The sequence below is a fragment of the Bos indicus x Bos taurus genome, chromosome 11 (assembly GCF_003369695.1).
Source record: "Bos indicus x Bos taurus breed Angus x Brahman F1 hybrid chromosome 11, Bos_hybrid_MaternalHap_v2.0, whole genome shotgun sequence".
NCBI lineage: Eukaryota > Metazoa > Chordata > Mammalia > Artiodactyla > Bovidae > Bos > Bos indicus x Bos taurus.
The window spans coordinates 85,571,509-85,585,246 of NC_040086.1; the positions used below are offsets into that span (position 1 = coordinate 85,571,509).

The following is a 13,738-nucleotide window of genomic DNA, read 5'->3' on the forward strand; positions in this document are numbered from 1 at the left end:
CCTAGGGATTGAACCCAGGTCTCCCACATTGCAGGCACTCTTTACCAACTGAGCCAACAGGGAAGTACTAAGTATTATTATTATTTTCATTTCAGAGGGGAAGACTCCGATGCTCTAAGAAGTTCCATGTCATGTTCTAATTTTCTGAACGAGTTGAGTCTCAACAGGAAACAGAATTGTTTCAAGTGGTTTCTAGGAAGGAACTCTCTCCAGAGGCGTAGATAGGATTAAAGGAAGGCAAGGCATACTGTGGCTCCCAGGTATCAGCAACACTGAGAAGCTAGGGCCCCAGGGCAGGGGAAGGACCCAGTGTTTCTGGATCCCAGTGAGAAGGGAATGTAGCGTTTGGGAGATGGGGCTGCAGGTGTCATGTGTGGAGCTGCTGCTAGAGGACATGTCAGTGAGAAGGGGGAGAAACCTTGTCCTTCATTCCAATCTCTTCCCAGTGATGCCTTTGGCCAAACCCAACCTGGAGACAGACAATGGGAGAGCCCGGGGGAGGTGGTCCTTAGAGGTCAGGCCCTGGAGCACAGAGCAGGGTGAACAAGCAGAGGCATCCAGCCTAATAACCATCTGGAAAGTGGGTGGCTGGAATGTCAGCTCTGCCTTCAGATGTCAGATCCTGTGCTTTCTTCTGTACCGTAGGCTTGCTTGCATTTATGCCCTTGTGTGTTCATTCATCAGTCAACCCTTTGTTCAGGTAATAAACACGCTGAGAACTTACTCCTTAATAAACCATATGTGTATGTCCCATTTCCCTCCAAATCACTTTCCGCCAATTTCCCCAGTCATAGTCCACAATGCACGGTAGGCATTCCACCCATTTTGTTGATGAATAAAGAGCTCCACTAAGGACCATTATGAACTGCACTAAAGGATGGTGCCCCAGAGTAAGCCTTAAGCCCACTCTTATTCTCTGAGGCATGGGGCAGGGATGTTGATGCACTCATCATATCATCTTGGAATGAGAAGGTGGATTGTATTTGAGGGCTAATGCTTCTGATGTTCTGAGAATTTGCACCCCTTCTGACAACACAAAGTTACAATACCCGTGTCTTACTGTCAGAGCATCTCCACTCTGCTGAGCTCCTCCCAGCTCTCAGCTCTGGCTGTGAAATCTCAGCACTGCTTCTTCGAGGGTTGTGGTGAAGCAGATGAAAGCAGAGCTTGCCCTGCCTTCAGACTTGTGGTTCACACCTCTCTGTTGGGGTGATCCGGTGATATATGTCAAGGTTTGAACAGCTTCCCCTTACAGGTCCTGCTGGGCTGCAGCGAACAGTGAACATGTGTAAACAGCCCAGCCCTGTTTAAACATTGTCAGTGAGAATGTCAACAAGAGATGGAAAGATTTGAAGACTGTGGTCATTGGCATTCGGCTTCTGGTGGTTGCCATAATATATATATATATTTTTTTTTTTTTTTTTCTGGAAAAGTGCAAAAGAATCACAAAGGATGATCCTATCACTCACTTCTGTTTTTTTCAAACTCATCTACCTTTATGTACTTTAAGGTAAATTTAAAGCATTTAGATGCAATAATCAATCTTGGTTACTTCCTTGGGGGAGCCTAGTAAAACCTGGAGGTCATCCTTGATACCTCTCTTTCTCTCCTCGTCCACACCCAGAGTGCAAGCTGGGAATATCTCAGGATATAAGAGAACAGAGTTTGGATGTGTATCAGGATCACATTTGTAGAGTCCCCTCACATACACTGTTTTACACTGGACTCAACTCTGTGGAGTAGCTTTGACAGACGAGGAAGCAGAGTTCAGCAAGTTTGAGTGATTTGTCCAAGGTCACATAACCCATAGATGGTAGTGCTAAGCCCTGAGCTCAGGATTCATGAGTACAACTTCAGCTTCTCCCATGGGCTCTGCTGTTTCAGATAAGGGAGAAAAATTGGCCCCCTTTCCCACGGTGATCAGAACAAGGATCTATCTGACCAGGTGCTTTTGGGTTCACCTGCTTTCAAGAATTACTACCAAAAGTACTTAGAAAAATGGCCACAAAGAACCCTGCAAACACTGAAGGTGTGGACAGGTAGAAGAAAACTCTTGAAACCTGAGTGGGCTAAATTTCAGGGTTCTGCACAAGTAAGTGCTTCCTCTCTACCCACTGTGGGCCTGTGACCTTCCTGGTGTCACTTTTAATGAACCACAAGGCTGGCGGCTTAACTATGGGCCTGGCTGTCGTGAAATGCTTTTATTTGTTAAATAGAAAGAGACTTTTCTCCTTGACCCTCTTCTCCTCAGCCCAGTTTTTCCCAGCTCTAATTCCTTTTAGACTTCATCAGAATTATTTCTTTCTCATGAACCTTCTCTGATCCCCATCTGGACTAGGCTCTCCTGCCTGTTTTAATTCTCTTCACACTTTACAGTTTTTCTTTGTAGCACTTATCACATTTGCAATTACTTGTTCATTTCCATTGCCATTTGTATCCTATCCATCCCTTCCATTAGATCATAAACCTAATAAAGGCCCACAGGGATTATTTCTCTGCTGATTACTATTGTGTAACCAGCACATAAATGTCTTCATTGAATGAATAAATTAATCAATGAAATATATAATGCCTGACATCCAGTCAGTTCTGATGGGTGGGAAAGAATCAGTCTTTCAGGATGCTGAATGCTGTGGGAGCCTTATTTGTTCCCCATAGGAGAGAAACTGAAGTTCAGAGAGGTAAGTTAATTTGTCTGAGGTCACACAGCTAGAAAGGGACAGAGCTTGGCCTGGGATGAGGTTTCTCCAACTCTACTGCAAGTCCCAACCATTCATTGCCTGTCTGAAGATGTAGCTTTGAGCTGTTTGTGCTTCCAGCCACACAGTTCTGACTCCTTGTGGGCCCATTTCCTCTGGGTTCACTTTACAAAGGCCCCAAATTCATTTGGAGGCCAAAGCAGCAAATGGAATATTTCAAGGGCAGCTTAGACATCAAAGTGCCACTCTAAAGGCCAGGAAGTTTAAAGTGGTTCCTTATTTCACAGTAAGACTGGTTTTTATGAAAACTCTTATCTCTGTATTCTAAAAACTGATCACTTTAACTATAGTTTTCTCCTTTGTATACTTTGTAAGTTTTTAATTACTCATGATCATAAACCACTTAATTACAAATGGTGGCCTGTGGATTATGAAACAGCTCCCAGACTGGCCTCCTTCCACTTTGCTTAATCATATTGTTGCTGAGTCCCAAGTCTCTCCCCCATGACACCCATAATTGGTGAGAAGACCCCTAATGCCCACCACAGAGGGCCACAGATCCAGGGGATGGCACCTTGTGCCAGCATCTTCAATGACAGCAAGTCCTAGAGGACAGTAGTGGTGTATGTGGCATTGCACAGCATGTGAGTACAGACTCCAGGCCTTCAGGGAAGCCAAGGAAAAAGAGACCTCTGCTCTCTTTCTCACCACTCACACCTCCGCTCTCTGTCATTACTTGCTTTCTCATTTATTGATCTCACACTTAATCACACAAGTTCCTGTTTTGTTTGGAGGACTGTCCTCTTTTTCCATTTACAAACCCTAATGAACCTTAAGGACCCACGTCACAAGCAACCTACATGTCTTGACCCCCTTGCTAGAAGAAATCTCTTGCTCCAAGATCCTCTGTATTCTCTTAGCATATTATCGGTGAATATTTTCGGCCACTAATCTTTCTTGAATTACAATTATTTGTGTGTATGTGTTTTTTTTTTATGGATACATTCATTCAGTCATTCACCAGTTCTTTATTTCTTTGGCTGTACTGGGTCTTACCTGAAGCATGCAGGATCTTCCATCTTTGTTGCAGCACGTAAGATCTTTAGCTGTGGCATGTGGGATCCAGTTCCCTGACCAGGGATTGAACCCAGGCCCTCTGCATTGGGAGCGTAGAGTCTTAGCCACTGAACCACCAGAGAAGTCCTTCAGTGACCGATTCTCAAATGCAAACTCTACATAGGAAGAATCCATACACAGTTCCTTTTTGTATCTGACAAAGAACCAGCACAAAACTCCAGTTACATTTAGGAGAAAACAGGACATAGGAAGCTGGACTGGGAGGAAAGGGAAAGGAAGCTGCCATCCAGGGTGGCAGTGATGGGAAAAAAAAGAAAAACAAGACTGGCAGGTAGAGGATAGGGCAGGTGGAATGGCAAGAGCAAAACTCAGAAGTGGGGATGCAATGGTGCCTTCTGTGAACAACACATCCCATATGGTTTATAGTTTGCTGGATCAAAGTGTCTGGAGAATGAAATGGTAGGAGAGCAGTCTTCATATGGTGGATGGTAAATGATGGGAAATCACCAATATACTCTGGACACATAAAAGACCCATTTGCTGGGGTGGGTGGGGTGTTAAAAACACTGAAAAAGAAATAGACATATTATTCTTTTCATGTATGTGAAACAAGCACTTTGCTAAATATTTTGTTAAAAGCCACAGGGGACCCAGAGCTCAGGAAGAGTCAAGCTCTTCATTCAAGGAACAGAAGGGCTTAGTGGAGGATGGTTGGAAGCTTGGTGGGTGGAGAAAGGAAGGAAAAATGACATTCCGCCTGGGTGGAAACTGCCTTAACCAAAGAGCGAAGAGAGGAGTCAGAATGTTCAGCCTGAGAAGAAGAGAAACAATAGAAGAAAAGTCTGAAAGGGAACATTGTGGACAACTTGCAGAAAGACCCGGGTTCCAGACTGAGGATTTCATGCATAATCATGGAGGATCCAATGAAGGTTTGAGAAAGGAAATCACATAAAACATCCTAGAGATGCAGAGAATGGGGTGGCCAAATGTGACATCAAAATCTCCTGCCAAACTGGAATCCAAGCTGAGCTTTCCAGGATCTCAGATATTTCTTGAAACCACTCTTTTCAAACATATATATTTATGTCTATGTGACTTATGTCTATGTGACTCAAATATACCTTCGAGCTGTGACCAGCTTGTTCTCCTCTGAGAATTTTTCATAGTTTACTGGTGAATAACCTGTCCCGGACGCATCTAATATCTTTCATCTGGAGATCTTAAGGAGACTTAATGACAACCAAGCTTCATTATTTCTGTTTCGCTTATGAGGAGACTGACTCACAGAGGGGTACTGCAATTTTCTCATTCACACTGGGAGTTACGACCAGAACCAGGAATGAAACTTAGGATGAAACTCTGTTTTATAAACCATTAAACCCTGCATCCTTTATAGGAATGGAGTTTGCAAAAATAATGATACCTTTGTATCAAGAGTTCATCCCTTTATTTTGTTATTAAATCTTGGCTTATGTGAGGCGGAAGCATCTAGGTACAATGCCAGCTTGTGTACACTGTACCTGCTGTTGTTCTGACATGAAGCAGGACAGGAAAGGGATGTGTTATGGTGATGCCTAGACCATTGAGAGCTCATTGTTTTCATTTATCTATTCATTTATAACTTCATTTCTTCATTCCATTATCATATATCTGAGTTCCTATTACATCACCTGGAAAACGAGCGTAGTAATACAATCATTAGCGAAAGGCTGTTTTGAGAAGTAAGATAATTTCTACAAAGCACATTGCGTAGCACATAGTAAGCCCTTATACATAATGATAATTACTCTCATTAAACAAGTAATTGCAAGTGCCACATGGAAAGACAAAAAAAAAAAAACAACAACGTCCTTTTACAATCCTATTTATCTGTGGAGAGAGGAAGGTTGCATCTAAAGGGTGGCTTAATTCCTGGGGAAGAGGTGGCCTCAAATTAAAAACAGAGCAGATGGGTCTCAGATCGACCCAAGGAGACATGTTCACTCAGTCTGGAATGTGAAGTATCAGAAGAGCTAGGAAGTCATTGCTGGGTAGTGGAGGTTAAATTCTACTGTTAACCCAACCACTTAAGAGATGGGCTAGGAATGAAGAGACAGAGAGAGAAACACAGACAAAATACATATGAAAGAGAGGGGAGCAAGGCCTACAGATCAAGCTAGCTGTGGCAGCTTATTCAAATAGCCTTATACCATAAGGCTTATACCAAAGCCTTATTCACAAAGAGGTCAGCCCTAGAGTCTCTGTGTTTACCCTCCTATTATCCTTCCTTCTCCTTCTTCTAAGTCACTTCAGTTGTGTCCGACTTTGTGTGACCCCATAGATGGCAGCCCACCAGGCTCCCCCGTCCCTGGGATTCTCCAGGCAAGAACACTGGAGTGGGTTGCCATTTCCTTCTCCAATGCATGAAAGTGGAAAGTGAAAGTGAAGTCGCTCAGTCGTGTCTGACTCCTAGAACCCCATGGACTGCAGCCTACCAGGCTCCTCCATCCACGGGATTTTCCAGGCAAGAGTACTGGAGTAGGGTGCCATTGCCTTCTCTGATTATCCTTCCTTAGTACTGCATTGAAGTTTTTGTCCTACCTGTGTTCAGGGCACATCCAAGAGAGTGTTAAAAAGGAAGCAGTCAAGGTGGGACAGAGTCACAGAGCAGCAAAAATCCCTCCGAGAAGAGCAACCCAAGGAGACCCTCTTTCTGTGGATCATTTGGAACATGATGAGTTTGACATTATTAGGAAACTGCCATTTCCTTATAGTTATTGCAATTTCAGGCCTCTGTGTGCCCTAAAAGTTGGATTTAAAAATCTTTCCCAATCCAGACACAAAGCCCAGGAGCTGTAGAGGAAAATATTGGTAGATGTGACTTCATAAAAGGTAAACATTTAATGAGACAAAAGACACCAACATCAAAACTGAATAACAGGCAATAGACTGGAAGAAAATAATTGCAAACTGTAATTTTAACATATTTTAACACAATAACAGGAGGAATATCTATAAAGCATAAAAGCTCCTATAAATCAGTAAGAAAAAGACAAATCCAAAGGACAAAAGATACAAATAGGTAATTTCAGAAGAACTAGAAACACAAAATGCTCATCTTCAGCAGTAATTCTATGCCATCCATGTTCCTGCTCAGTCATGTCGGACTTTTTTTGACCCCGTGGACTGTAGCCCACCAGGGTCCTCTGTCCATGGGACTGTCCACGAAAGAATACTGAAGTAGATTGCCGTTTCCTTCTCCAGGGGATCTTCCCAACCCAGGGATCGAAACTGGGTCAGTAGTAATTCAGTTCAGTCAGTTCAGTTGCTCAGTCGTGTCCAACTCTTTGCAACCCCAAGGACTGCAGCATGCCAGGGTTCCCAGTCCATCACCAACTCCCAGAGCTTGCTCAAACTCATGTCCATTGAGTCAGTGATGCCATCCAACCATCTCATCCTCTGTCGCCCCCTTCTCCTCCTGCCCTGGATCTTTCCCAGCATCAGGGTCTTTTCAAATGAGTCAGCTCTTTGCATCAGGTGGCCAAAGTTGTGGAGTTTCAGCTTCAACATTAGTCCTTCCAATGAACACCCAGGACTGATCTCCTTTAGGATGGATTAGTTGGATCTCCTCACAGTCCAAGGGACTCTGAAGAGTCTTCTCCAACACCACAATTCAAAGTATCAATTCTTCGGTGCTCAGCTTTTTTAATAGTCCAACTCTCACATCCATACATGACCACTGGAAAAACCATAGCCTTGACTAGACGGACCTTTGTTGACAAAGTAATGTCTCTGCTTTTTATTTATTTATTTTTTTTCTTTTTCTTTCTTCTTCTTCTTTTTTTTTTTTTACATTTTTAAAGTTTGTTTTTTTTCTTTTTTTTTTCTTTTCATATTTATTTATTTATTTATTTTTTTAATAATTTTTAACATTTTTAAATTTCAGGTATACACATGCTCCCCATCCTGAAGGTTGGTTCAGGATGTCTCTGCTTTTTAATATGCTGTCTAGGTTGGTCATAACTTTACTTCAAAGGAGTAAGCCTCTTTTAATTTCACGGCTGCAGTCACCATCTGCAGTGATTTTGGAGCCCAGAAAAATAAAGTCAGCCACTGTTTCCACTGTTTTCCCATCTATTTGTCATGAAGTGATGGGACCAGATGCCATGATCTTCGTTTTCTGAATGTTGAGCTTTAAGCCAACGTTTTCACTCTCCTCTTTCACTTTCATCAAGAGGCTCCTTAGTTCCTCTTCACTTTCTGCCATAAGGGTGGTGTCATCTGCGTATCTGAGGTTATTGACATTTCTCCCGGCAATTTTGATTCCAGCTTGTGCTTCCTCCAGCTCAGTGTTTCTCATGATGTACTCTGCATATAATTTAAATAAGCAGGGTGACAATATACAGCCTTGACGTACTTCTTTTCCTATTTGGAACCAGTCTGTTGTTCCATGTCCAGTTCTAACTGTTGCTTCCTGACCTGCATACAGGTTTCTCAGGAGGCAGGTCAAGTGGTCTGGTATTCCCATCTCTTTCAGAATTTTCCACAGTTTATTGTGATCCACACAGTCAAAGGCTTTGGCATAGTTAATAAAGCAGAAATAGATGTTTTTCTGGAACTCTCTTGCTTTTTTGACAATCCAGTGGATGTTGGCACTATTTAAAGTATGCCTACCTCTTCATACAACAATTTCACTTTCAGGAATCTATGCTATTTAAATATGTCCACATCAAGGCAAAAATAGAAGGATGTTCACTGCAACAAAGTTTGTGACACTGAGAAAACACTAATAAAATCTCACATTTATTGGGGGCCAGCATTATTCTAAGTGTTTCATAGCAAACATAATGAGGAAACTGAGACACACATGGCTAGTGTGTGGTAGTGGCAGCGCCCAGGCAATCTGTTTCTAGAGTCTGTTCTTAATCATATGCCCTCTTGTTGTTGTTTAGTCACTAAGTCATGTCTGACTCTTTGTGACTGCATGGACTGCAGCACACCAGGCTTCCCTGTCCTTCACTGACTCCCGGAGTTTGCTCAAACTCACATCCATTGAGTTGGTGATGCTATACAACCATCTCATCTTCTGTCACCCCTCTCTCTTGTCCTCAATCTTTCCCAGCATCAGAGTCTTTTCCAATGAGTCGGCTCTTTGCATCAGGTGGCCGAAATGTTGGAGAGTGTTGGAACTTCAGCTTCAACATCAGTCCTTCCAATGAGTTTTCAGGGTAGATTTCCTCTAGGATTGACTAATTTGATCTTGCAGTCCAAGGGACTCTCAAGAGTCTTCTCCAGCACAATTTGAAAGCATCAATTCTTTGGCGATCAGCTTTCTTTACGGTTCAACTCTCACATCCATACATGACTCCGGGAAAAATCATAACTTTGAGGACATGGACTTTTGTCGGCAAAGTGACGTCTCTGCTTCTTAGGTTTGTCATAGTTTTCCTTCCAAGGAGCAGGTGTCTTTTAATTTCATGGCTGCAGTCACCATCCACAGTGATTCTGGAGCCTAAGAAATGAAAATCTTTCACTACTTTCACATTTTCCCCTTCTATTTGCCATGAAGTGATGGGACTTGATGCCATGATCTTAGTTTTTTGAATGTTGAGTTTTAAGTCAGCTTTTTCACTCTCCTCTTTCACCCTTATCAACAGACTCTTTAGTTCCTCTTCACTTTCTGCCATTAGAGTGGTATCATCTATATATCTGAGATGGTTGATTTTTCTCCTGGCAATCTTGATTCCAGCTTGTGATTCATCCAGCTTGGCATTTCTCATGATGTACTCTGCATAATAAGTTAAATAAGCTGGGTGACAATATACAGTCTTGATGTACTTCTTTTCCAATTTTGAACTAATATGTTGTTCCAGTCTGGTTTTAACTGTTGCTTCTTGACCTGCATATAGGTTTTTCAGGAGATAGGTAAGATGGTCTAGTATTCCCTTCTCTTTAAGAATTTTCCAGTTTGTTGTGATCTACAGAGTCAAAGGCTTTAGCGTAGTCAATGAAGCAGAAGTAGACGTCTTTCTGGAATTCCCTTGCTTATGCCTTCTCATCCACACTATGGAACACAGAATAGCAGTTAAACAGAACGGGGTCAATCTCCGTGACAGATCTGAAGATGTCTCTAGGACATATGACTAGAGGGAAAATATCAATGGCAAAACACTGTGATACAGTGTAACACTGTATACATGGGTAAGAGATACACATTGGCATATACAAATACATATGTATGAGAATGGATTAAGGCCTGGAATGATAAGAGAATGTGTGTAGAGAGATTTGGGAGTGTCATTTCTCAAGGTATGTTCCATCTAGTTGTGGTTTGTGTGAACTTTTACAAGAACGTATTTGTGCTCTCTTGGTAAAATAATTATTGTACTGATCAAAAGAAATAAAAAAGGTTTAATTCATATCAAGAGATTAGTCTTTTCTTCCACATAGACAATGGTATCGGTAGTGGATAAAATTCTTCTACACCGTGGCTTTTTCTAGTCTATGTAAATGACCCTATGTAAAAGCTGCCCCTTCTCTATATCTTGTTGATCATTGTGTTTTTCTTTTTAAGTAAGGTTTTCATGCCTAGTATTTGGGATCATGGCTTTCTGTTAGTCCACCAAGCTTCATAAAAATATATGGCCAGTTATTGAAAAATTAATTTGAAAATTGAGAACCATATGGTGTTCCTTCTGCTTTGCCTGTTCTATTGTGATCAGGTAAAAGGATTGGTAATCAAGGATTATCTCATTATTTTGCTTCAGTGCAGAAGCAGGTGGAGTCTCCGGCTCACTCTGACCTCTTGGTGTGGTCTGTGGAGGTATAAATGAGTCACTTAGCATACACAGTGAAAGGACTGACCTTTGACCAGAAGTCAGTGTTATTATCTGACAGGAAAAAGCTGTATTGGATCCTCCAGGATCTCTTCCTGCCTCATCCAGGTGAAGGTGGCTTTAACACAGAAGGAAAAGATGACGCTCCTGGAAACCAACTCACTGACTTAAAATGCTTTTACAAGGTTAGGCCTTTAGAATTAGGTTGCTCTTCTATGGGCTTCTGACATGCCAATGAGAGAGGTTCTTAAAATTCTTACTTCTTATCGGATATCAGAGTGCAGACTTTTGGAGTGGCCCCTGTATCTTAGTATAAGTTTTTCAATTTTTGAAATTTAAGTGTTCTCTTAAGCATCTTTTAGGAAGCAAAAAAGATCCCATTTACTTAAAAACAACTGTATTCACATCCTCTTCATAAGGCTGCTCATTTTAGTTTTGAGTGGTGTGTACAAATTATTTTTTTGTCTTCGTTGTTTTATTTAACCTTATTTCCAATACATCTTTTCATGTACTTGCCAAAATTTGACGTGCTTGACTTGAATCCTGTATACCTGCCAGGATTCCTTCTGTTAATGTGACAGAGCTTGTTTGGATTATCCCCCAAGCGTTGGACAACTGGGTCCCTTCCCAGGTTTTGGTCATTATAGACATTCTGAACAGTCCTGCTGTAAACATCTTTATGCAAGTTCTCCCCCCACCCCCCTTGGGATCATTTCCTTAGAAATGGACTTCCTTAAATGGGTTTACTGGGTCAAAGGGGCTCAATGAACAGCTTTACAGCTCTTGGCACATATTTTTCAGATTGCGCCCTGGGTGGATCTGACCAATGGCGCAGGCCGGAGAAGGCAGGAATGTGGACAAGCGGCGGCCCCTCTGACCGCCCCTCTTCCGCCACCCTCCCCCCCCCCCCCAAAAAAAAAGCCCAAGAGCTCGAGGTCTGCGGAGGGAAAGCAGTTTTTCTATGGCCCCTCTCGTTCTTTTCATGGTCGGGTGTTGAAGCCCAGCTGGGGAGAACGACAATTAAGGGAGGCGCAGCGAGGTATTGGGCAGTCCCGGGACGCCTGCCCTGGGGCGGGGGGGGGGGAACAAGCAGCACTTCCAGGCCCTCCTGCCGCAGGACTCGCATTCCACCCGCCCGTTCCTCGTCCCGTTTTCGAGTCCTAGGCACGCCCTCCCAGCCCTTCCACTACCATCCCCGTGGCCCAGGCGGGCCCCTCGCGAGCGCGGAGCTCCGCACGCGAGGGCAGCCACGGAGCTGCCGCTATTATTCCGGCGCGGGTGATGCAAGGCAGCGCATAGCTGCGCGCTGAGTCAGCTGAGCCGGGCGGGGGCGGGGGGCGCCGAGCCGCCCATCTCCCCACCCCCCACCCCGGCCTCCGGGCCCCGCGCCGGGCGCAGCCGGGTGGCCTCGAGGCGCCGCGGGGGTGGGTGCGGTGGGCCTCCAAGTCCGTGCGGTCGGTCACCCGGGCAGGGGCCGGCGGGAGCTGAGGGAGCCGGCGGCGGTAGGGAGGGCCCGACCCCCGAGCTCCCAGGTGCACCCTCCCCTCCCCTCAGCTGCAGCTCGCGGGTCCAGCAAGGCGGTGACCGCGCGCCGCCCGACCGTTTACCCTGTGAGAATCAACAAGGGGAAGGGGACACAGAGAAGGAAGGAGGCTGAAAAAGGAGAAATGCGAAGCCAAGCAGACAGGAGGAAACGATAAAAAAAAAAAAAAAAAAAACACGAGGAAACGGGCGTGAGGAGGCGGAGGCCGGCGGGCGGCGGCGGCGCGCGGCGGGCGGGGCCGGGAGCGCGCGGGGCGGGGCGAGCGCGGGGGCGCGCCGCCAGCCGCGGCCCGAGGGGCTTGTGGGTAGCGGCTGCGCGCGGCCGGAGACGGGCGCAGCGCGGGAGTGTGTGAGGGGCGCGGGCGTGTGGGGCGCGGGCGGCCGCCAGCGGTCATGGGAGCCGGCTGGCCGCGGCCGTAGTTGTCTGGAATCCGGGCTTCAGCTTCCCGGAGCCCCCAGAGGGCGGGACTGCCCCCGGGGGGCCCGGCGGTGGCGGCGCCACTTCCCCGCTCCCGCCCTCGGAGTCCTGAGGGAGCTCGCGGCGGAGGAGTGGACCGGGCGGCGCGAATCTGACTGAGGGGCGGGGACGCCGTCTGCTCCGCGCTGCTCCCGGGGCCGGGCGGGCCTCCAACAGCCCCAAGGCCCCGGGGCGCTGAGCTCGAGGCGCGCGGTGGGCCCGGGCGGAGTCCCGGCCGGAGCCGGTGGTTCGAGGGCGGCGGTAGGCCCCGAGGCCGGCCGGGCCGGAGCGCGGGGAGCCGAGTGCGGGCCTGGCGGCGGCATGAGCCGGCCCCCGCCGACGGGGAAGATGCCCGGCGCCCCCGAGGCCGTGTCGGGGGACGGCGCGGGCGCGAGCCGCCAGAGGAAGCTGGAAGCGCTGATCCGAGACCCTCGTTCGCCCATCAACGTGGAGAGCTTGCTGGTATGTGGCCGCGGGCTCAGGAGCCCTCTCTGATGACCGCTCGAACCGTAGATTGCCCCTACTGCCCACTCCTCTGTGCCCACCCAGCGGTGGGGGCGGGCGGCGAGGGGGAGGTCTCGCCCCACCCTGCCCAGCTTCCCGGCAGCCGGGCCCCGGGTCGGGGAGACCAGACAGTTCTGCGACCGAGTTCCGGGAGTAGAGAGACCCACCTTGGATTCTTCCCTTCTGCCTCCTGGAGCTGGTGTCACCCGTGGCTGCCCCGGTCTTGGGGCGCAGGGAGGAAGCACCCCTCTTTTTCTTCCCTCCTGCCCTTTGGGTCTGGGAGCGGGGGTCCAGTGGGGAGATCTGCAGTCCATCAGACCCCAGGCTAGCCCATCTGAAAGAGCGTCATGCTGCCTGGGGACGCGGGTCGGAGCAAGAGAGAAACCCGGTGGCTGTCCCTACGGGGTGTCCCTACCTGGGGTACATGACAAAGAGTTCAGTCTGAAATCTGGTAACACACAGCCTGAAGTTTCCATGTTTTCGGTTGTCTGTGAACATTAATCGTTACAATTCAGTGCATTTCAATTTCTGTAAATTTAATTTCCGCGATTATTGCCCAGGAGCTATAGAATTCACTTGAATTGTAGTGTACAATCAGTCTCTCCTTTTCATTGTTTCTCTTTCCTGAGATGGCCTTGGAGATC

The 13,738-nt window shown here is 46.5% G+C and overlaps 1 protein-coding gene across 7 annotated transcripts in view; it reads left to right on the forward strand.

Moving 5' to 3' along the window:
- Positions 1-12,456: 12,456 nt before the first annotated feature.
- Positions 12,457-13,738, forward strand: part of ROCK2 (Rho associated coiled-coil containing protein kinase 2) — a 129,570-nt gene continuing 128,288 nt past the window's right edge. For 3 of the 7 annotated variants that reach the window (XM_027556066.1, XM_027556068.1, XM_027556067.1), the window contains exon 1: positions 12,458-13,052. In XM_027556066.1, coding sequence (XP_027411867.1) covers positions 12,912-13,052 — 141 coding nt within the window. In that variant the 5' untranslated portion in view covers positions 12,458-12,911. Of the gene's footprint in view, positions 13,053-13,738 lie in introns of all 7 variants that reach the window. The other 4 variants (XM_027556064.1, XM_027556065.1, XM_027556070.1 and 1 more) reach the window with 2 other exon arrangements.